The sequence below is a fragment of the Scophthalmus maximus genome, chromosome 17, assembly GCF_022379125.1.
Source record: "Scophthalmus maximus strain ysfricsl-2021 chromosome 17, ASM2237912v1, whole genome shotgun sequence".
Lineage (NCBI taxonomy): Eukaryota > Metazoa > Chordata > Actinopteri > Pleuronectiformes > Scophthalmidae > Scophthalmus > Scophthalmus maximus.
The window spans coordinates 20,072,376-20,097,500 of record NC_061531.1 but is presented as its reverse complement, the minus strand read 5'-3'; the positions used below and the strand labels follow the sequence as shown (position 1 = coordinate 20,097,500).

The 25,125-nt window shown below is 44.9% G+C and overlaps 2 protein-coding genes across 4 annotated transcripts in view; both read left to right on the top strand.

Moving 5' to 3' along the window:
- The window catches only part of si:ch73-366l1.5 (FILIA-N KH-like domain-containing protein), a 17,663-nt gene extending 9,310 nt beyond the window's left edge, over positions 1-8,353 (top strand). The window contains exons 3-4 of the mRNA XM_035615891.2: positions 82-181; positions 8,149-8,353. Coding sequence (XP_035471784.2) covers positions 82-181; positions 8,149-8,263 — 215 coding nt within the window. The 3' untranslated portion in view covers positions 8,264-8,353. The remainder of the gene's footprint in view (positions 1-81; positions 182-8,148) is intronic.
- A 2,501-nt stretch (positions 8,354-10,854) lies between these two features.
- The window catches only part of LOC118289074 (caskin-2-like), a 40,176-nt gene continuing 25,905 nt past the window's right edge, over positions 10,855-25,125 (top strand). For 2 of the 3 annotated variants that reach the window (XM_047328227.1, XM_047328221.1), the window contains exons 1-2: positions 10,855-11,154; positions 13,665-14,030. In XM_047328227.1, coding sequence (XP_047184183.1) covers positions 13,937-14,030 — 94 coding nt within the window. In that variant the 5' untranslated portion in view covers positions 10,855-11,154; positions 13,665-13,936. Of the gene's footprint in view, positions 11,155-12,439; positions 12,917-13,664; positions 14,031-25,125 lie in introns of those variants that run through there. The other variant, XM_035615763.2, reaches the window with a different exon arrangement.

Genomic DNA, 25,125 nt, shown 5'->3' with positions numbered 1-25,125 from the left:
GGAAGTTATGCAGCACCATAACTACATGAGCCCGACGGTGACGTGTCGTCCTCAGTCTCCTCGTGTGTCTCTGTGTTCCAGACGAAGCTGCAGCTGAAGATCAAGTCAAGTTCACTCCGGGAAAGAAACAGAGCAAGTTTGAGACGCTGATGACAAGAGAGGAGATGGAGGAGGAGCAGAGGTGAGCTCGTCCCGGCGGCGTCCTGCTCGCTGCACGTTCTTCATTGTGTTTCACTGCATGAGAATGAAGCGGCGTTCGCTCCGTGATGCATCTTTCAAACTTCATATGTTTTCTTTTCAAAATGGCAGTTTTACAACTAAATGGATCTTCGTCCAGACGCCAACGCAGCAGCACTGATGCGCTCTGAAAGTAAAATGTAATATTGTGGATGAAGCCCTTGAATCATCTGCAGCACAGTTTTATTCTCCACATTCCTCCGTTGACTCGACTCACATGTTGATGTGATGACGTCATGAGGAGGAAATGGTTATGGGAATAATTTGGTTCTTTGGGTTCGATGTGGACGACGAGGATCAGTTTTATGATACAGAACAACACAGTATGATGCAAAACCAGACAATATTTCACAATACAATAAGATTTAATACCAAACAATACAATACGACCACATATGATACAATACAACACGATATGATGTCGTAACGTGACGTGTGTGAATATTCGATACGACAACTTGTGGTCGTGAATGATTTGCTACACGTGAAATGATCAATTGACAGAATTTAATTCCCCAGAAGACGTGAATCAGAGAATATGAATATGAATCATATCTTCTGACTCTTCTGTATAAACGGAGCTCAGTTTGATTCTGACTGGATGAACGACTCCAGTGTTCTCCTCTCGAATTTACAGTTTCAGTTCCGGTGTTATTGTTTTGTTTTTGTCAGCTGGGGGGCGTCGACATCTGCTGCTCTCTGATTGGAGGCTTTTTAAATTTTCTCTTTAAACTCCAGAAGCTCTAAAAGAGTTCCTGTGGCTTGGCAGCGCTGCGTGATGAGGTTCCTCTGAGGAAGGAAACTATTTGTCTGCTGTTTATTTCTCTTCACATTGTGAAGTCTCAGGTGGAACAAACGTTCCTCAACAGGAACACGAGAGGAAACCTTTCGTTCGACTCTTTAGTCTTCGGCTGTCGACCGTCTGGGTCTCGTCTCTTTGTCGCTCAGCGCGACGTCACACGTCAAACCTCGGTCGTCCGACTCAGAATCTTCAGACCTGTTGTTTCCTTTTCTGTAATTTATTGAGGACGAGCGTCAGACTCCACCCAGACGATGTTGAGAACAATCTGTCGACATCAGATGCGACATCATTTCATCTGGTGTAGTGAGTTATTATGGACGACTGTTTGTTTCTTGACTCGCTCCACTTTATCTTTTCAGAATCGAACTCACAGCAGATTTTACTTCTCTATAATCCAGACGCTCTGTGTTAGGAAGGAGATGGTAGGTGACGCCTCTTTTAAATACGACCCGTCCACCGACCTGAACCCCTGAACCTCTGAACCTCCTCCTGAACCTCTGAACCTCCTCCTCCAGAACCTCTGAACCTCTGAACCTCTAAACCTCTGAACCTCCTCCTGAACCTCTGAACCCCTGAACCTCTGAACCTCCTCCTGAACCTCTGAACCTCCTCCTCCAGAACCTCTGAACCTCTGAACCTCTAAACCTCTGAACCTCCTCCTGAACCTCTGAACCTCTGAACCTCCTCCAGAACCTCTGAACCTCTGAACCTCTAAACCTCTGAACCTCCTCCTCCAGAACCTCTGAACCTCTGAACCTCTGAACCTCCTCCTGAACCTCTGAACCTCCTCCTCCAGAACCTCTGAACCTCTGAACCTCTGAACCTCTGAACCTCCTCCTGAACCTCTGAACCTCCTCCTCCAGAACCTCTGAACCTCTGAACCTCCTCCTGAACCTCTGAACCTCCTCCTCCAGAACCTCTGAACCTCTGAACCTCTAAACCTCTGAACCTCCTCCTGAACCTCTGAACCTCCTCCTCTGAACCTCTGAACCTCTGAACCTCTGAACCTCCTCCTGAACCTCTGAACCTCCTCCTCCAGAACCTCTGAACCTCTGAACCTCTGAACCTCTGAACCTCCTCCTGAACCTCTGAACCTCCTCCTCCAGAACCTCTGAACCTCTGAACCTCCTCCTGAACCTCTGAACCTCCTCCTGAACCTCTAAACCTCTGAACCTCCTCCTGAACCTCTGAACCTCTGAACCTCCTCCTGAACCTCTGAACCTCTGAACCTCTGAACCTCCTCCTGAACCTCTGAACCTCCTCCTGAACCTCTGAACCTCTGAACCTCTGAACCTCCTCCTGAACCTCTGAACCTCTGAACCTCTGAACCTCCTCCTGAACCTCTGAACCTCTGAACCTCTGAACCTCTGAACCTCTGAACCTCTGAACCTCCTCCTGAACCTCCTCCTGAACCTCTGAACCTCTGAACCTCCTCCTGAACCTCTGAACCTCTGAACCTCCTCCTGAACCTCTAAACCTCTGAACCTCCTCCAGAACCTCTGAACCTCTGAACCTCCTCCTGAACCTCTGAACCTCCTCCTGAACCTCTGAACCTCTGAACCTCTGAACCTCCTCCTGAACCTCTGAACCTCTGAACCTCCTCCTGAACCTCTGAACCTCCTCCTGAACCTCTGAACCTCTGAACCTCTGAACCTCTGAACCTCTGAACCTCTGAACCTCTGAACCTCTGAACCTCTGAACCTCCTCCTGAACCTCCTCCTGAACCTCTGAACCTCTGAACCTCCTCCTGAACCTCTGAACCTCCTCCTGAACCTCTGAACCTCCTCCTCTGAACCTCTGAACCTCTGAACCTCTGAACCTCCTCCTGAACCTCTGAACCTCCTCCTCCAGAACCTCTGAACCTCTGAACCTCCTCCTGAACCTCTGAACCTCCTCCTGAACCTCTAAACCTCTGAACCTCCTCCTGAACCTCTGAACCTCTGAACCTCCTCCTGAACCTCTAAACCTCTGAACCTCCTCCAGAACCTCTGAACCTCTGAACCTCCTCCTGAACCTCTGAACCTCCTCCTGAACCTCTGAACCTCTGAACCTCTGAACCTCTGAACCTCTGAACCTCTGAACCTCTGAACCTCTGAACCTCCTCCTGAACCTCTGAACCTCCTCCTGAACCTCTGAACCTCTGAACCTCTGAACCTCTGAACCTCCTCCTGAACCTCTGAACCTCTGAACCTCCTCCTGAACCTCTGAACCTCCTCCTGAACCTCTGAACCTCTGAACCTCCTCCTGAACTTCCTCCCTCCCCTCACATTAACCAATATTCTGATCAATATTTTGTTTGAAGTTTAAAGAAAAATCTGAATCCTGATTTATCTCAGAGAAAATTGTGCTGAAACCATTTTACAGTGATCATCAATAAAAAAAATCTACCAGATGATTCTGGAGACTATTGATGAGTGTTGGTTGAATATCAGCTGACAGATATTGATACATGATGAACAGAATCCGTCTATCACCCCCTCCATCCTCAGACCTTTACCCTCATGCTGTTTAATATCATATCATAATAATAATAATCATATTATACTGAACCGCTTCATTAATCTACAGTCAGACTCAGCTGTTGCTCAGTGGAACGAGCGTGACCTTACTGTAACGTCTTCCTTTACTACAATGTGATAAAGAAATAAAAGAATGAGCTACTTACTGAAGTTAAAAAAATATGACAACTTTAACCAAAAAAATAGAAACTTTCTCAAAATGATTACAAGTGTAAGTCCTGCATTTACAATCCTCCACTGCAGAAAAGGAAAAAGTTAAAACATTAGAAATAAAGACATAAATCAAACAATAAATCATCTGTTCAGATGAGATCGTTTCACTTGACAAAAATCTTGATATAAAAATGCAATATCTTGGTTTTAAAACAAGATAATTAATCTCATATTTCCAAATCTTAGATTTTAAAACTTCTGAATCATCAGAAACATGTCGTGTCTCTGGAGACGGACCTGATTCCGTCTGACATCATCAGATCATCGATCCGAGTCATCGATGACATATTGGATCATTTGATCTGATTTGTCCTCGGACAGTTTTGATAACTGACACTAAAGTGAGGAGGTGGAACTGGAAACAACGTTTGATCTTGATGAAGACTTCTTCTTTTCTTCTGAGAGCTGAGCAGACGTGAGCCGGACGTCCGGTCGGTCCGGTCGATGTTTCCATCTGTAATAACTGAATTAAAACCTTCAGGGTCACAGAGTTCATGTTCAGGTCTCGTGCTCCGTGTCCTGGTTCCCCGGGTCACATGGTCCATGATGATGTCACACCCAGCTGTTCCACCGGTTCCTCACATTATCCTCTTATGACTCGGCTCCTTGTTGTCGAGGCAGCGACTCCTCCGTCCCGTCGCCGCCTCTGCAGATTAAAGCTCCCGGAGAATCCAGAGAGCAAGGAGCTGCAGGTCGGAGGTCGGAGGTCGAGAGTGAGAGGAGAGTGGACGAGACAGGAAACACAAAGGATGGGTTCTCCTCCTCGTGCTGAGATTATATATGATATGATATTGTAGATTAAAAACGGCAGAATACAACACGGTTGTGAAGTTCCATGTGTGTTTGACAACGTCTCAGAGGATTTTGTGCTTCAGTTAATTTCCTACAGGGCAAAATGAACTGTCTGAATATGAGAAAATATATAAGAAAGACAGAATAAAGACTAGAAGCCAGTGAATGATCTGACGATATCTGAAATAAGAAACAAATATCTTGGCATAATCAAAGTGAGAAATCTCAACACCAGCATTTGGAATATATACAATAATGTGACAAAACAAATCCTTAGTGTGATTATTCATAATTTGTTACTTTGTAACTTACAGAAAACCAGGACAATATTCTTAAAACAATCTTAATAATCTGACGCAATCTGCTCTTACATTAGTTTATTATTCTCAAATCAAAGATCAATAAGAGATTTACAGCTTCATATCTGATTGTGAGTCTTTTTACAGTGTACAAATCAGAAACAGATTCACTGACAAGAAACCAAGAGAAGATACAAAGTTTTTCACTGACAAAGACAGAAAATACAGTAAAAATTGTGTTTAGTCGTGCAAAATGTTTAAGGAAGGGGAGAAAATATAATAAATATGTGTGAAAATTAAGTCTGAATGTAACGGGAACATTAGATGTGAAAAATTGTTAAAAGTGTACACATCATGTTCTTCCTACTTTAAATCCCACGAAGAGAATTCTTTTTTTCTGTATATTGTTTTCTGAGCGCCCTCTGCAGGACAACACAGTCATTACACCGCTCCTGTGGCGGAGCGATGACACTGGGACTGATGTGATGTTACTGTACTTACACTGGTAGAAGATATTCAAATTATATTTATATATTTATATAAAATATGTGGTATTCAGATGTTTCACCAGAGTAAAAGAACCAAACTGTAGACGTCCTGTGTAACATCAGTAAATATCATCAGGAAAAATATGTTTCACTTTTCTAAAGTCAAGGTCTTCAGTGACATGGATCATGTGACTGTTCTAGTTTGTTACATATCAAATCATCATCATCATCATCATCACTCAACTCGTTACTTTTCCCTCTGCAGTTTATTTCCATTCATCAATCGACCGTTTGCTGAGAGATGACGTCACATTACCCAGAAGGCAAAGTGGCACCGACCAACAGACAAATAAATCAAATGAAATTATTAAAATCGATTTGAAATAAAAGCATAAAATCTTCACGTTTAAAAAAAGATAGAATTTGAGTTTGTGAAGTCGCAGTAATGTGAACGATTAGACGAATGTGCAGAAAGTTTCCGTCTCTGCCGAAGATCACAAATCAAATCATCGCTCAGATTATGAATCGTGTCGTTTGCTCTTTGTCCTGATGATGAGTTCTCGCTGCTTTGCCTTTATTGTTGAGTTTGACTCACCTCTGCTGCCGCTAACCCTGCATGCTGCTAACACCTGGGCTAACACCCGGGCTAACACCTGGGCTAACACCTGGGCTAACACCTGGACTAACACCTGGGCTAACACCTGAGCTAACACCTGAGCTAACACCTGAGCTAACACCTGGGCTAACACCTGAGCTAACACCTGGGCTAACACCTGGACTAACACCTGGGCTAACACCCGGGCTAACACCCGGTCTAACACCTGGGCTAACACCTGAGCTAACACCTGGTCTAACACCTGGGCTAACACCTGAGCTAACACCTGGGCTAACACCTGAGCTAACACCTGAGCTAACACCTGGGCTAACACCTGAGCTAACACCTGGGCTAACACTTGGACTAACACCTGGGCTAACACCTGGACTAACACCTGGGCTAACACCTGGGCTAACACATGGACTAACACCTGGACTAATGGTGAGTCACACTTGCATGAGCAGCTCTGACAGTAAATGTATTAACTGATTAGTAGAATTTTTTGTGGTTAAACTTGATAATATTCACACTTTTAAAATATTACATTGTTTACATGGAATAAGAACATGAATGGCTTAGAGCTGAATAAAATATGATACAGCACCAAAGTATTAAATGAAAAGTAAACAACAGCAAAAACTTTAATCTCAGAGAATCTTCCAGTGGTAAATTTATGAGATTATGTGATTAAAGTGGTACAATTATTATGAGAGTTAATTAGTAAATTAATGAGATTAAAGTGGGAAAAGGACATAAAATATATTTTCTGTCAGATAAATTGGAGCAAAAACAAATATGATCTTTTCCTTTTCAGAGTGCCTGAATGATCCTCTCAGCTTCTTCTGTCTGTTCCAGTTGATCTGTGAGGAAGAGGAGGAGGAAGAGGAGGACGTTTGTAGAAAATTTAAAATCCCCCGGTCTTTATTCTTTGTTTCTCGGCTGCTTGTGAATATCGAATGTGTTGACACCAAAGTGCCTCCAGAAATCTGCTTCTTCTAACCTGCTGCTTTTTGTGATGAACATGTGTGTTGACAGAACATGTGTGTTGACAGGAACATGTGTGTTGACATGAACATGTGTGTTGACAGGAACATGTGTGTTGACAGAACATGTGTGTTGACAGGAACATGTGTGTTGACAGAACATGTGTGTTGACATGAACATGTGTGTTGACAGGAACATGTGTGTTGACAGGAACGTGTGTTGACAGGAACATGTGTGTTGACAGAACATGTGTGTTGACAGAACATGTGTGTTGACAGGAACATGTGTGTTGACAGAACATGTGTGTTGACAGGAACATGTGTGTTGACATGAACATGTGTGTTGACAGGAACATGTGTGTTGACAGAACATGTGTGTTGACAGGAACATGTGTGTTGACATGAACATGTGTGTTGACAGGAACATGTGTGTTGACATGAACATGTGTGTTGACAGAACATGTGTGTTGACAGAACATGTGTGTTGACATGAACATGTGTGTTGACAGAACATGTGTGTTGACAGAACATGTGTGTTGACAGGAACATGTGTGTTGACAGAACATGTGTGTTGACAGAACATGTGTGTTGACAGGAACATGTGTGTTGACAGGAACATGTGTGTTGACAGAACATGTGTGTTGACAGGAACATGTGTGTTGACATGAACATGTGTGTTGACAGGAACATGTGTGTTGACAGGAACATGTGTGTTGACAGGAACATGTGTGTTGACAGGAACATGTGTGTTGACAGAACATGTGTGTTGACAGGAACATGTGTGTTGACAGAACATGTGTGTTGACAGGAACATGTGTGTTGACAGGAACATGTGTGTTGACATGAACATGTGTGTGTGGTGTGTAGTTGTTGTGACGCAGTGTGACAGTTTTGTTCAGAAGATTAAAATGTTGTTCAGAGTTTAATGATAAACTTCTGCGTCTGAGTTTGGTTTGAATGTTAAACATGAAATAAACGTGTGAAACCTCGAACTTGTTTCCTCGTGTGTTTGTTCCTGCAGGACGTTTCTGAGGATTATGGACATTATTGATTATTAAATTACAGTCTGACGTCTGCATGTGGTTCAACCTCGACTCATCAGGTCCCACAGTCGTCAGACTACGTGTCAGCAACACTGAGACATCACGTGTGTGTGTGTGTGTGTGTGTGTGTGTGTGTGTGTGTGTGTGTGTGTGTGTGTGTGTGCACTCACTTCCCAGGGTGCAACAGGAGCAGCTGGCGGCCATCTTCCTTCTGCTGAGGCAGAACCAGGAGGCGCTGGGGGAAGTGACGGAGGGAGACATGGAGGAGCAGCTCAAGCTCTACTCCCTCTGAGACACCTCTGCCGTCTCTCCTCCGTCCTCTGTCCTCCCTCCTCCGTCCTTCGTCGTCTGTCCTTCGTCGTCTGTCCTCCGTCCTCCCTCCTCCGTCCTCCGTCCTTCCTCCGTCCTCCCTCCTCCGTCCTCTGTCCTCCGTCGTCTGTCCTCCGTCGTCTGTCCTCCGTCCTCTGTCTTATGTCCTCCGTCCTGTCCTATGTCGTCCCTCCTCCGTCCTCTCAGGGAGTCCATCGAGTTAGTGTTACCATAGCAACACTAACTCCCAGGGTGCAGAATGTAAGATGCTGTAGATTACCGTCTTAAAGCTGAAACCTGAATTTTTGTGATGTATTTTCTGACCAGTGTCTTCAGACTCATGATTATATTTATTATTATTAATCTTAATCTGCAAAGGAACTAGTGAGTCAAGTTATCAGCTGTGTGGAATAGAAGTGTGAAGCTGCAGAAAAATGCAAATACGCAAGTAAACCTCAGAATTCTATTGATTTTTCATTCATGTTCGTTTCTCTTCAGTTGGAGTTTTTGTTGATTTTCTGTTAATTTGGTAAAAATGTATCGGAGTCGTCCTCATATTTAACGATCAGGCTAAACTCCAAAAAAACAACAACAACAACATGGCTCATGAGATAATAAATAATATCAATATTTTTTTTACACAATAAAGTCAAGATATTTATAAAATTGTTATAATTTGATATCTTTACAAAATTATAAATTTTTTCCTCAAATAATTTTTTTCATTATAAAAATGTATGGATCATTTTTTTTAAATCTATTGGATTAAAATTATTTTTTCTTTTTTTTAAAATCTATTTCAGAAAACTTCTATTTTTCCTCAAACTTTTTTCTCTGAAAATTTTACAAGGGAAATTCCGATTTTTGCTAAAAATATATATGTTTTTATATTAAAACATTTTGACTTTTCATCTCAAAATATTTTTTTTCCCTCAAATATTTTGACAGTTTTTGTTATGTCTGTTAAATTATGTATTTTTCCTTAATATGATAACTTTTCTTGAATTAACTCAAATATTACTAATTATACAAAGTATTTTAAACTTCTTAAAAATGGGGAACATTTCTTTTGTAAATTTATGTATTTTTTCCCCTAAATATTTTGACCTTCTTCATAATTATTCGGTTTAATTTAACAAAGTATTATGACATTACCCTTTAACTGTCACAACCTTTTTATCTGAATATTATTTCTTTCATATTTTCTGTTTAAGAGAGTAAGTCTTGTAGAAACGACTGTAACTGAAGCATTCTGGGTAACGTAGTGTTTTTTGGATCACGCTGTCTGATGCTTAATGACCAAATGATTTTGTGTGATTTCTACGTAGATGATCCAACGGTTAAAAATGTATTTATTGTTTGTTTTATTTCAGACTAATTCTGTAATGATTTTTTTCCCATGATAATAAATATATTAATATAAATAAATGTGGGCTGGGGATTCATTATGATGAGGAACAGCAGTTATTAATAATTGATGCTGATTTTAGATAAGAATATTTAAAGTTGTTTATTTATATGATTATTATATGTATGAATAAATTGTGGCTCTTAAAGCACCAGTGTGTGTGGGAGGTGACATCTAGTGGTGAAGCTGAATATTGCAACCAACTGAATACCCCTCCCCCTCCTGTGTAGGAGGAGCTACGGTGGCCCTCAGGGGACAGTCCCTCTGTAGAGGCAGTGTTTGATGTGTCCGCTCTGGGCCGCCGTAGAAACATGGCAGAAGATCTGTTCGGATACGGAAGTTTAATTCCCAAGATGAAGACGTTTACGAGACGTTCACTAACTTTGTGGTTCGATGATGATGTCACTAACTGCTAACGCATCTTTTTAAAATCTGCCCACAGATGTTTGGCCTCTGGTTGCTGGGCAGAACAGGGCCTCACACAGAGCTACTATACCCATGTGGAAGCATCTGCAGTTATGTCTTTTACAATAATATATTAATATACAATATTGTAAATGATGTCAGGACGACATTTGTAATTTTGGCGATTTTCAAAACGGAAGTTACAAAGTTATTTACCAAAGGTAGAAATTCAAATGATATAAACATGAAGAGATTTATAGATATTAATTACTCCAGTAAACTGAATCTTACACCACTATTGATTATTGATTATGAGATATTGGTGCAGTGAGAGGTGAAGTAAGTAAAAGCCCGCTCCACTCCTTCAAAATTCAAATTTCACGTTTGTGTCTCTATTTTGATTTTCAATGTCAAAGTGGTCATTTTGTGTCTGTTTGTGGCTTTTAATATCTGCATTTATTAATGTATCTATTTGTTCTTTGGGAAATTTTTTTTTCGATGAACCAAAAAACAAATAGTTCAAGGTAATTCAAGAAAAAACCCAGAATATTACACATAATATATGAAATCCTAAATTTCAAAGATTTATAATTTTTGTAAAGATGTCAAATTATTACAATTCTATAAATTCCATAAAGTCTGTATCACCCTCCGAGCGACTTCCGGTCTGCCTTCGTAATTAAAATAAAATTAAAATCAAGACGTTTACTTTGAAAGTGTCGGCCGGATGTTCGGCGTTGTGTTCACGGCACCTCGACGCGGTGTCGACATTTGGGAAGAATCCAGCGGAGTGAATGTGGCGTTCAGGGGCGCGTTCTCGGTCAAAGTGTCGTAATAAAGTGTTAAAGTCGTAAACAACCCTAAATACATTTAGTCCTCACGGAAGTTCACAATCTGATTCTCCCGGAAAAACGGAAAACTCTTGGAATAAAAAAGAAACTCCACCTTTGTTCCCGGAACATCGACAGTGGGAATTCTCTCCGGAGTCTCGGGACCAACTGCCGCCGAGGTTCCGTCGCGTTCGGCGGCCTCAAAGTTTCCGTGTCGCCGGAGTCGCGGAGGTAAGTTTCCGTCTGACGACACTTTCATGTTCTTTCTTTTGACACTTGGGACTTTTTTTAGGGTGAAAAACGGCGCGTCGCGGTGCGTTTACTGACCCGGTGCAAAGGTCGAGCTGGGTCTGTTCACACGCGCCAGACTCCGGCTGCGATTCGCCCGTTTCTCCGCTGAGGTGGGAGCCGCCTCCACATCACCCGAGCCCGGGGGAATATTTCATAATATCACCTTATTGTTATGTTGGGAAATACTTTTGAATCACCTGTTCGAGTCCTGACAACAAACCGTTAAAGTCAGAGAAACGTCAAACTCCACTCGGGTCACTGGCCGCAGACCTGCGGCTGCAGCCCGCGGGGTCCTGGACCTGATCCCCGCGGAGGAGCATTCAGCATCGCTTCTGTCTGCAAGCAAATCTCCCGATGTGGCGACGGACTATTAATACTTCAGACAAACATGGAATCACATCTTAAACGTTTGTTTAAATGTGCTTTACGACCACGAACATATTCAATCAGCAGCTTTTTAAACGGAGACTGGCACTGTCAATATCCAAACATGAAAAAAAGAGTTGATCGAGCGTTATGGAAGAATATATATATATAAATGTTAGATTTTATTGCATAGTCACATACATTATTGACCATCACCATCATCATCATCATCATCATCATCATGTTCTTTTCATCATGAAGATCGAACTCAACGTCAGAGCAGGAAACGTCAAGTGAGTCTCGGTTGTTCGTTTCCACTCGACTGAGACTCGAGAGACGCCGAGATTTATGAGAATTGTTCCGCTTTGTCCTGGACGAGAGACGGGGAGAGGAGAGGGGGATGGAGGAGGAGGAGAGGAGGATGGAGGAGAGGAGGAGGAGAAGAGGGGGAGGAGAGGATAGGAGGAGGGGAGGAGAGGAGAGGACGAGGAGAAGAGGATGGAGGAGAGGAGGAAATGAGGGGGAGGAGAGGAGAGGGGAGGAGGAGGAGGAGAGGATAGGAGGAGGAGGGGAGGGGAGGAGAGGGGAGGAGGAGGAGGAGAGGATAGGAGAAGAGGGGAGGAGAGGAGGAGGAGAGGAGAGGAGAGGAGGAGGAGAGGAGAGGAGAGGAGGAGGAGAGGATAGGAGGAGGAGGGGAGGAGAGGAGAGGAGGAGGAGGAGAGGATAGGAGGAGAGGGGAGGAGAGGAGGAGGAGAGGAGAGGAGAGGAGAGGAGGAGGAGAGGAGAGGGGAGGAGAGGAGAGGAGAGGAGAGGATAGGAGGAGAGGAGAGGAGGAGGAGGGGAGGAGGAGAGGAGGAGAGGAGAAGAGGAGAGGAGAAGAGGAGAGGAGAGGAGGAGGAGACATGATCGGTGTAAGTGGGACTGACAGCGGCGCTGCTCTGCTCCTCTTATGTAATGGAACCAGTTGTAACCAGGAAAACAACAAAAAGAGCAAGAAGAACTCAGATCCAGACCCAGAGTCTGTGATCTGGACTCTTGTGATCCACACTGTGACTGTGAGTTCCTCCATGGTGTCACCAAGAGGAGGTCAGAGGTCAGAGGTCCGTTCTGTCAACAGACATGTCAGTTAATCTGCAGGAAGAAGAAAGAACTGGAGCGGAGACGAAGCTCTGACTTCACTCTCCAGTGGCCACTGGGCTGGAAGAGTTTAAGTAGCTGCTCTGGAGTTGGACTGATCCCACGGAGACGTTCTGATCCGAGCCGAGGCCCAGAGGGAGGAGCAGGAGACTCTGGACGTCCCAGAAGAGGAATCCCCCTCCGTGGTCCGTCCCTGCAGGTTGGACACACGTCTCACCTGTGACAGGTGTTCCACCACGTTGACGTCACATCAGACAGGAGGAGGAGGCGACGACGTGCACCTGCAGAACCCTGAGTCCGACTAGTGTTAGAACTGTAGTAGAGATGTTCTGATTCCATTTATCTCTTCTCCGATACAGAGTACCGTCAGCTTCTTATAAATAATATTCGAACATCCCGTATGAAGAGATGATTAACATGATTGTTGTCCACAGAAACATCCAGAGAATGAAGGTCACAGAACTTCTGTTATTGTCTAGTCTGACAGTTTCATAACTGTAAAATATCACAAATAAATAAATCAAAGAATAAACAACAGCTCCTTCCTTTAAATAGGTGTAAAAGTGCAGCATTTCAAAATAAAAGTCTGTTAAAGTTTTAATCAGAACAGTAACACCAGAGCCCGACCGAATAATTGCAGAATGTGTCAAACTTAAAAAGATATATATAACAAAGAAAAATATATGTTTAATCAATCCTTATATATATATATATATATATATATATATATATATATATATATATGTTTTGTTTTATTTTTGATTTCTTTTATTTATAGTTATTTATAATTAAATTTAGCTGCTGATTCGGAGCGAAGAAGAAGTAGAAGAAGGGATTTCTGGTCGTGTAGCGTGAAATATTTGTCAGTAGTTTATCATGAGAGCATGCAGCAGGTTTTCAGTCTGATAGATGAACTGATCTGTTTCTCTCCTTTCTTTCCCTCTCAGACGCTCGGCTCGACCACGTCACCCCGACACCTCCACCCTCCTGCTGCAGCGCATCAAATCTTCAACACCTGGAAACAACGAGTGAACAGAAGAAGAAGAAAAGTCTGTCCATCCCTCTCAAAGGATTTGTATTTGTTTTTTGTATTTCCTGGTTGTCAGCGGGAGGAAGTGGAGCGTCTCACCTGAGGAAGGTGCACGTCTCCGTTGCACAGCATGAGGCTCTGAGGAGACGGACAAGGTCGATTGGCTGATAAGCGAGGAGGGGCGGTGCCATGGGGAAGGAGCAGGACCTGCTGCAGGCGGTGAAGAGCGGAGACCTGACGTCCACTCAGAAGCTGCTGTCGCGACTGAAGAGCAGCAGGAACAGTGAGTGACGGGGGGGGCGGGTCGATACAGTGTGATTGACAGGTGGTGCCGTCCAATAGGTGCAGGTGGATGTGACTGTGTCCTCGCCCAACAACATGGCGTCGGTCAAAATGCCAATTTGAGGCTTAAAGATCACAGTTCATAACGTCACGGTGCGTTGCCACTGTCACAGCATTTGTTTTTAATATTTCATAAATGATAACTGGCAGAGACGTCACTCGTCCAGTAGCACGAGTCCAAGTTGCTCTAATATTCACTTTCTTGTTCCCTCTTCTTCGATTCCTCCAACATCATCCAGACAGTCAGAGAGACAGACAGACAGACAGACAGACAGACAGAGAGAGAGAGAGACAGAGAGAGAGCCAGACAGACAGACAGACAGACAGACAGACAGACAGACAGAGAGAGAGCCAGACAGACAGACAGACAGACAGACAGAGAGAGAGCCAGACAGACAGACAGACAGACAGACAGACAGAGAGAGAGACAGACAGACAGACAGACAGACAGACAGAGAGAGAGCCAGACAGACAGACAGACAGACAGACAGAGAGAGAGCCAGACAGACAGACAGACAGACAGAGAGAGAGAGAGACAGAGAGAGAGCCAGACAGACAGACAGACAGACAGACAGAGAAAGAGAGAGACAGAGAGAGAGCCAGACAGACAGACAGACAGACAGAGAGAGAGCCAGCCAGACAGACAGACAGACAGACAGAGAGAGAGAGAGCCAGACAGACAGACAGAGAGAGAGAGAGACAGAGAGAGAGCCAGACAGACAGACAGACAGACAGACAGAGAGAGAGCCAGACAGACAGACAGACAGACAGACAGACAGACAGAGAGAGAGCCAGACAGACAGACAGACAGACAGAGAGAGAGACAGAGAGAGAGAGGCAGACAGAGAGAGAGCCAGACAGACAGACAGACAGACAGACAGACAGAGAGAGAGACAGAGAGAGAGAGGCAGACAGAGAGAGAGACAGAGAGAGAGACAGAGAGAGAGAGAGAGAGAGACAGACAGAGAGAGAGACAGACAGACAGACAGACAGACAGACAGACAGACAGAGAGAGAGCCAGACAGACAGACAGACAGACAGACAGACAGACAGACAGACAGACAGACAGACAGACAGAGAGAGAGACAGAGAGACAGAGAGAGAGCCAGACAGACAGACAGACAGACAGACAGAGAGAGAGACAGAGAGAGAGCCAGACAGACAGACAGACAGACAGACAGACAGACAGACAGACAGACAGACAGACAGACAGAGAGAGAGACAGAGAGAGAGACAGACAGACAGACAGACAGACAGACTGACAGAGAGAGAGCCAGACAGACAGACAGACAGACAGACAGAGAGAGCCAGACAGACAGACAGACAGACAGTCAGAGAGAAAGACAGAGAGAGAGAGACAGACAGAGAGAGAGCCAGCCAGACAGACAGACAGACAGACAGAGAGAGCCAGACAGACAGACAGACAGACAGTCAGAGAGAAAGACAGAGAGAGAGAGACAGACAGAGAGAGAGCCAGCCAGACAGACAGACAGACAGACAGAGAGAGAGACAGAGAGAGAGCCAGACAGACAGACAGACAGACAGACAGAGAGAGAGAGAGACAGAGAGAGAGCCAGACAGACAGACAGAGAGAGAGAGAGCCAGACAGACAGACAGAGAGAGAGAGAGACAGACAGAAAGAGAGACAGAAAAACAGACAGACAGACGGTCCGTCAATGTGTTGCTGTGAAAAGTTTGTCCCTCAATCATGTCTCTCACTTTTTTCCCACGAGCGGTTCAGACGTAAACTGAGGTTATGGGATTAGTTAAAATCTAATTCAATAGTCCGCCCCCCCCCCCCCCCGAACACTGTAATTCCTGTTAATCCAGCTCGTCACCATCTGGAAGATCCTCGTGATTTGTGTGAGACTGAATAAGTGTTTCCATCCTCGTGAGCTCGACGCCCCTGAACCTTTATGTTTCGTTACGATCCGTCAGACTGATCATGAATCTGATCAGATGAAATCATACGGATGAAAATGTCCCATAGTCAAACATCAGGAGTTCTGAGACTCGTATATCTTCAGATCCACATTTTGCAAATTTGCATCTTTCTCCAGAAAGTCATGTGCTGCGCAAATCGCTCTCCGCTCGCAGTCCAAAGTCTTCTCTTCTTCCTGCTGACGACCGGGGAACGAGCGAGTCACTTGACAGGCCTCATGTGAAACTGGATTCAAACCCAGAGTCAGGAAGTCTGTTCTCTCCTGCGTGGAAAGGTCGAGCAAACAACAGACGACTGTTTGTTCAGTTTCCGCCTTCACGTCACCAAAACAGGAGGGATGAAGAGGAGGAGGGATGATGAGGAGGAGGGATGAAGAGGAGGAGGGATGAAGAGGAGGAGGGATGAAGAGGAGGAGGGATGAGGAGGAGGAGGGATGAAGAGGAGGAGGGATGAAGAGGAGGAGGGATGAAGAGGAAGAGGGATGAAGAGGAGGAGGGATGAAGAGGAGGAGGGATGATGAGGAGGAGGGATGAAGAGGAGGAGGGATGAAAAGGGAAGAGGGATAAAGAGGAGGAGGGATGATGAGGAGGAGGGATGAAGAGGAGGAGGGATGAAGAGGAGGAGGGATGAAGAGGAAGAGGGATGAAGAGGAGGAGGGATGAAGAGGAGGAAGGATGAAGAGGAGGAGGGATGAAGAGGAGGAGGGATGAAGAGGAGGAGGGATGATGAGGAGGAGGGAAGTCTCCGAGAAGCATTTGAGGGAAAGTGTTAAAACCTCTCAGAGTGTTCGGGGCCGGTGACGTTTGTCTGTCGACTCTGCTGTTGGCGTGTTAAATGTTTTAATTGGGCCACTGAACACACAGGTCGAACCTCCGAGGGGGGAACAAAGATCCTGTGTGTCGGGGCCCTGAGGGGCCCTGAGGGACCTCCGGCTGTCGGACCGCGACGTGATGGGTAGAAGAAGAAGAAGAAACAGAAAGTGATCTTTATCTCTGGTCCTGTTGAATTTATGAAACTTCTCAGAATCAAAGAATGAAAAAAACAACCAGATCAAAGTCGAACCTCGACGTCAGCTGACGAAGTGATTGTGTGACAGGCTGCATCTCACACACTCACAGATATTAGTCCATTAAACATGTAAGATTGTTTCATGAATTATTTTCTGGGAAATCAGTGAATAATCTATGTCTTTTTACATATTCAAACCTAATAAAACTATCTTTCAATTAGAGACCGACCGATATGAGTCTTTCACAGACACGTCAGTATCAGTGCTTATGTTCAACAATATGAAATCTGTTATTCAACAGAATAAACATATCGGAAAATCTTGCTCGTACTCCCTCATCATTAAAAAAATAGTTTTAGTTTAGTATAATTTCACAATATATATATATTATATTTACTTATGTAATTAATCGTGGTAACGAGCTCACTGGCGCCTCCTGCTGGCGCTGACCGGTGTGGTCGTCTCTCTGACGATGATGATGATCTGATGATGATCTGATGAGGAACTGTCGATGATCTGATGAGGAACTGATGATGATCTGATGATGAACTGATGATGATCTGATGATGAACTGATGATGATCTGATGATGATCTGATGAGGAACTGTCGATGATCTGATGAGGAACTGATGAGGAACTGTCGATGATCTGATGATGATCTGATGATGATCTGATGAGGAACTGATGATGATCTGATGAGGAACTGATGATGATCTGATGAGGAACTGATGATGATCTGATGAGGAACTGATGATGATCTGACGTCTGAACTGATGATGATCTGATGAGGAACTGTCGATGATCTGATGAGGAACTGTCGATGATCTGATGATGATCTGATGATGATCTGATGAGGAACTGATGATGATCTGATGAGGAACTGTCGATGATCTGATGAGGAACTGATGAGGAACTGTCGATGATCTGATGATGATCTGATGATGATCTGATGATGATCTGATGATGATCTGATGATGATCTGATGAGGAACTGATGATGATCTGATGAGGAACTGATGATGATCTGATGAGGAACTGATGATGATCTGACGTCTGAACTGATGATGATCTGATGATGATCTGATGATGAACTGATGACAGTATGATGATGACAGTACACACAATGAGAGTTTACAGTATAAACAGTCTAATTGGATTTGTCTCCTGCAGCTCGTGGTAGAAACAGGTCTCTCCTCCTCTTCCTCTTCTCCTCACAGAGGGTTTGAGACGAGGAAGAGGAGGATGAGAGTAGTTTGAGGCTGTGTCGTGTGAGTATTGTCTGGTGGGATTCAGCAGCAGACTAATGGCTGCTGGAGCTTTTTTCCTCCTTTTTGTTTGGCTGGTTATGTAACTCGTGTTCTGCACCAGATTTTTCTCTCCGGCTGCTTTCTCTCTTTTCTCCTTTGTACGTTTTCTAACCAGCATCTTCGCTTCCTTTTATCTGCACCAGTTCAGAGGTCACGTGACCGAGGGTCCGACACGCGACACGACTGTCCAACAGTAAAAGATGACGACAGAAATCATTCTGCATCGCTGCTGCTGCTGCTCAGTCTGTGGATCTGCTTCAACTAGAGCTGCAACTAACCATTATTTTCTTTATCTATTAATCGGAAGATTGTTTTCTCGGTTAATCAATTAGTTTGTTTGTTCATAAAATGTTGATCGTGTTTCCAAAACCTCAAGATGATGTTTTGTTTTGTCCACAAACCAAAAATATTCACTTTACTGTCACAGAGGAGCAAAGAAACCAGAACATTTTCACTTTTTCAGAAAAACTACTTAAACAGATTAATCAATTATCTAAATAGTTGGCGATTGATTTTGTAGTCGATTACTAATCGATTAACTGTTGCTTCTTAAATGTGAATATGTTTTGCTCCTCTGTGACAGAAAAGTGAATATCTTTAGTTTGTGAACAAAACAAAACATCGTCTTGGAGTTTTGGGAAACACGATCGACATTTCAAGAACCAAACAACTAATCATTTAATCGAGAAATAATGGACAGATTAATGGATGATGAATAATCGTTTCCTCTGACTGATCGATGTTTCTCGTCCAAGGATCCTGAGTCCGACTCGCACGTTTACATTTTGTGTCTGAGGAACGTTCCTCCGTTCCTCCTTCAGAGAAACACTCATTTGGGTCAGAACTGCGGTGAGATGCTCAAATTGGATTCATTTCCTTTTGCGAAACTTGTGTGTGAGTTTTTGTGATGAGTCCAGTTGGAGGAGCGGCGGCTCCGCGTGACGTCCGACTCAGCTGTGAAACTCTCACTTCACTTCAGACTTGTGTGTTTGAGCCATGAGCCTTTTGTCAGAGGGAGGCGGTGATGTCACTGTGTTGGAATGTGAATCCTCCTAGCGATTCCTCCGATTCCCTTATTTTCTGAGGCTGGAATTCAACCTCTCTCTTCCTGGTGGTGTCAAAGGGAGAAAGGACAGAGAGAGAGTGACAGAGTCTCGCTGCTCTTTTCCCAGCGAGGCCTCACGACGTCCAGAGGGAAACATCCACAGTTTTCATCAGGCTTATATTTTTTTATTGTGCATTTCTTGCGACTTGGAAACGTCCTGCGGCGATCGCTCTCCATTTCTTTGTTTAGCGTTGCCATGACTACAGGTGTTGTTCTTTTGGCCCTTCAGTACGGAGGCCAGGAGAGCTCACAGCACGGACACTTGGGGTGTTTCTGGGTAATGTGAGGAAAGGTCCATTATGAGCAGAGGAGGAGGAACGGGTGTGGAGCTGAGCTCACATCCCCCCGAACAATGTGTGTGGACAGAAACAGGAACACACACACACACACACACACACACACACACACACACACACACACACACACACACATCACATCACATCACATCACACACATCACACATACACACACATACACACACACACACACAACACATCACATCACATCACACATACATCACACATACATCACACATACACACACACACACACACACACACACACACACCACACATCACACATACACACACACACACACACACACACACACATCACACACATCACACATACATCACACATACATCACACATACACACACACACACAGACACACATCACACACACACACACACACACACACACACACACACATCACACACATCACACATACACACACACACACTCACACACACACATCACATCACAGACATCACACACACACACACACACACACACACACACACAGACACACACACAGACACACACACACACACACACACACACACACACACATCACACACACACACACACACACACATCACACACACACACACACACACACACACATCACATCACTTCACATCACACACACACACACACACACACACACACACACATCACACACACACACACATATCACACACACACACACACACACACACACACACACACACACATCACATCACTTCACATCACACACACACACACACACACACATCACATCACAGACATCACACACACACACACACACACACACACACACACACACAGACACACACACACACACACAGACACACACACACACAGACACACACACACACACAGACACACACACATCACAGACATCACACACACACACACACACACACACACAGACACACACACACACACACACAGACACACACACACACACAGACACACACACACACACAGACACACACACATCACATCACACCACACACATCACACACACACACACACACACACACACACACACACACACACACACACATCACTTCACATCACACACACACACACACACACATCACACACACACACACACACACACACACACACACACACACACACACACACATCTCATTAAAGACTAGTCAATATTTTTTATTCGACTTTCTGACTTTTCTCTTCTGTCAGTCACAAACTGCGTCAGTATCAAATCACTGATGATACAAAAGGAACGTGCGTTTCCCTGTAGATGATCCCGAGCAGTGAGGCCACAGCCGGCAGACGTAAGACTCTCACTGAACACCAGAAACTACCTGGCAACCGAGACAGGAATCTGTGTCCTGAGAGGTCGGATGTGTGTCGTGGTCTCTGAGTCAACAGAGCTCATGAATCTGTGTGTGTGTGTGTGTGTGTGTGTGTGTGTGTGTGTGTGTGTGTGTGTGTGTGTGTGTGTGTGTGTGTGTGTGTGTGTGTGTGTGTGTGTGTGTGTGTGTGTGTGTGTGTGTGTGTGTGTGTGTGTGTGTGTGTGTGTGTGTGTGTGTGTGATGTGTGTGTGTGATGTGTGTGTGTGTGTGTGTGTGTGTGATGTGTGTGTGTGTGTGTGTGTGTGTGTGATGTATGTGATGTGTGTGTGTGTGTGTGATGTGTGTGTGTGTGATGTATGTGATGTGTGTGTGTGTGTGTGTGTGTGATGTGTGTGTGTGTGTGTGTGTGTGTGTGTGATGTGTGTTTGTGTGATGTATGTGGTGTGTGTGTGTGTGTGTGTGTGATGTATGTGATGTGTGTGTGTGTGTGTGATGTGTGTGTGTGTGTGTGTGTGACCTGGCCGTGACTGGGACTCAGAGGGCGGTGGTGGGACCTGTAGTGTTGAGGCGTGGAACAGCTCTCGGGAACAAAGCTGGGCCCCTTCTCCACTTCCTCCTTTGCCAACACTATTGTTCCATGGAGAAACCCCCCCCCCCACACACACACACAAACACACACTGAGTGACAGGCCGACAGAGGAGGGAGGATGATAACGTGATCTAACCTCTCGCTGCTCCAGTTTTCAGCTTCACGCACCACAACACGGAGGGTCGATGTGAAGCTCAGAGCTCGACACGACGAGTGTTTTACTCACAACCGTCACTAAAAATTAGGTTTTGTGCAAAATCATGTAATTTATATTTCAGCTTTCAGCATCTGTTCATTTCCAACAAAACGGTGGAAATCAGTTCTTTGACGGACAGGAAGTGTCAAGATCTGAGAACTGGACTGAAACGTGTCAACTCTCCACGATGATGTGCAGGTTCCACAACCGACGCCACCAAACTTCTGAATCACTCCTGAGTGGGCCGCTACAACAACATCTATCAGCTGACGAGGAGAGGCTGATAACGCACACACACACACACACACACACACACACGGCAGAGTCTCTGGACCTCGTGGCCCGGCGCTCCGCAGGCTCGACTGGAATGTAAACAACGCGTCTGTCGTTCATCACCAGCTCAATCTGATGTTCAACGGCACGTTAAGAAAGTCGAGGCCCACAAGTCTTATTATTACAGGAGCCAACAATCACACACACACACGCACACACACCTCTGAACCAACGCTATAGGAAACATCCCACAGTTCACTCTGAGCCGCTGGTAACCAGGAAGAGGAAAGACTCGCTCTCTTCTTTCAAACACTTCTTTCTGGAAATGATCAGCAGCAGCAGATTCTTTTCATTATTGATTTAGTCTGTGACTTGTCAAACAGAAAGATTTCTTGTTTTGTTCAAACACTCGAGTTCAGTTTGACACAGAGAAGCAGAGAATATTTATATAATAGAGTCTGAACCTCCATCACGTCGTCGTCGTCCCTCTGAGGACAGATAACAGACGAGCTTGTCTGGACAAACACTTCCTGTGTTCCTCTCTGAAGAGCAGAGCGGAGCGGCTGATTGGTTCCCCACGTTTCCCTCCGAGACTTTAAATCTTCAAACGAGCGGCTGCGTCAAACACACTCACTCTCTCCGAGTTACACACTCTAACTCTCTCTGTGTCCCCATACTTGTGTTGTTGTAGTGTAGTAAACCTGCTACACTGTGTAATATTTAGAAGAACGTATTCATATAAATGTAATATATTGTCCATAACTATGTTCATATGAGTCAAATATAGTTCCATGAGGTGGACCGACCTCCGTGTGAGTCTCCAGGTCCAGAATACGTCGCGTTCACGATGAATTTTCAGACGCTGCCAGAAACCAGGAAATGGAATCAGCGGTGCGCTGCCATAAAGTGTCTTCTGTCGGGTGCTCAGTTGGTTGCAGCTTTGCAACTTTACCACCAGATGGCGCCAGAAAATTACAAAAATTACAAGCTGGGGCTTTAACCAGCTGAAGACGTGCATCGTGTTCTATCCTTTTTTAGGCCCCGCGCTTAAATGTGATGTAGATTAACGAAATGTGGTCGGCACGTGTTTCACGTCAAGACCTACAAAAAGCCTCTGGCAGCCATGATCTCCGACCAACAGGGAGTCGGCCATTTTGATTTGAGTGTGAAAATTCGGGCGCATTTTTTGGGGGGACATTTTCGCACATCGTACTTTAATGAACTCCTCCGACAGATTTCACGTGACCGACTTCAAATTTGGTGAGTGTCATCTCGAGACCCACGGGATCTTAAGTTACTAAAAACTTGAGTTTCATCTGAGGTCTTTGCCGCGACGAAGACGTGGCGATTTTCGATCCTTGACACCATGAAACAGGAAGTTGCTCCTTATCAAAGGCAACAGGAAGTCACGTGACAAACATCGTCCCATTTACATTAAATGTAGATGTTGTACTCTACATCTAATGATGTACGTGGACACAGGAAGTTTGCGCGTCTGTGCAAGCGCCCGATCATCGCTGCGTGTTCCAGGCCTGTTTATATTTAGGCTTCAACATGTAATGTGCAGTATGAATGTGTTGTGGGCGGAGCTGCAGCTCAGCTGTGTCTCTGACCGGACTCGATCGTGGTCCGTTTGGAGCTCGGCCCCGTTGCTCTTGAACTGCCGCTCGGCCGCAGCGAGCAGGGCGGGAACACACCGGCTGTTTGTTTGTCGTCTTGACTGCAGCTCCGCTCTCGAGTCCTGAGAAACAAAGAGGCGTGCGAGGCGTGGCCCGCGGACGTGTAATCATAGTTCTGATACTGGCAGTGGTTCGTCTAATTTTAGAGTCTGTAGAGTTTTACAACAGATTCTCTTCCAGCCCGAGACTCTGAGGCCCGACTCCCCAGAGACTTCTCGGGTTTGCAGACTTGAAGAAACATTCTTGCGGCGTAAAGATCCGCGGGACGTTTTTTTCTTCCAGCTGAAATTATTAAAAAAAAGAGACTGAGTCGCTGCAGAATGTCGGAGCTGAACCAGAGAGCCGCTCCGCCAACAGCAGCAAAAAATAACTCAGAACAAATGTGCAGCAGATGATGATGAAGATGATGATGATGTTGAGGACGGTCAGTTACAACATTTGACATGACTGTCGTCAAGTGACGAGTGGTGATGAGGTGGTTCAGATCTTGGTACATACAGAAAAATATTTCATTACACTGAACCTGAACCACAGACTCTGAAAACCTGGTGGATGTGGACCTGTTCTGTGGATGTGGACCTGGTCTGTGGACCTGGTCTGTGGATGTGGACCTGGTCTGAAGACCTGGTCTGTGGATGTGGACCTGGTCTGTGGACCTGGTCTGTGGATGTGGACCTGGTCTGAAGACCTGGTCTGTGGATGTGGACCTGGTCTGTGCTCTGGTCTGTTTGTCGTCTGTGCGTCTGCAGGTTTTTCGTCTTTGTCTCGTTTCATCTGCTGATTAATTCACATGAATTATAAAATCCAGGTCATTATCAAAGCATCTGCCACAGGGGATGACTTCAAACACTGTGTGTGTGTGTGTGTGTGTGTGTGTGTGTGTGTGTGTGTGTGTGTGTGTGTGTGTGTGTGTGTGTGTGTGTGTGTGTGTGTGTGTGTGTGTGTGTGTGTGTGTGTGTGTGTGTGTGTGTGTGTGTGTGTGTGTGCTTGTTGTGGTGGATGGTCATTTTCCTCCCCAGTAAAGGCCCCCTGCTGACTGACCTTTGACCTCCCACTCTCCTCTGACCTCTGGAAGTAAACACTGACCTCAGTCACATGATTTGCAGCCGACCAGTCGTGGATGTTTGAGATAAACTCTGGTTTTCAGCCTCGTGTTCTTGTAGACAAGCGTAACGTTCACGTACTCGCCCTGTACTACGTGTTACTGCAGTTGTCCACCAGAGGCAGCACTGAGCTCAGACTGGAGAACGTCTGGATTCACATTCTGTAAATAAATAAAAAACGTGGCGACTCTGGAGGAGGTTGGACATCGTGACGGTGGCGAGTATC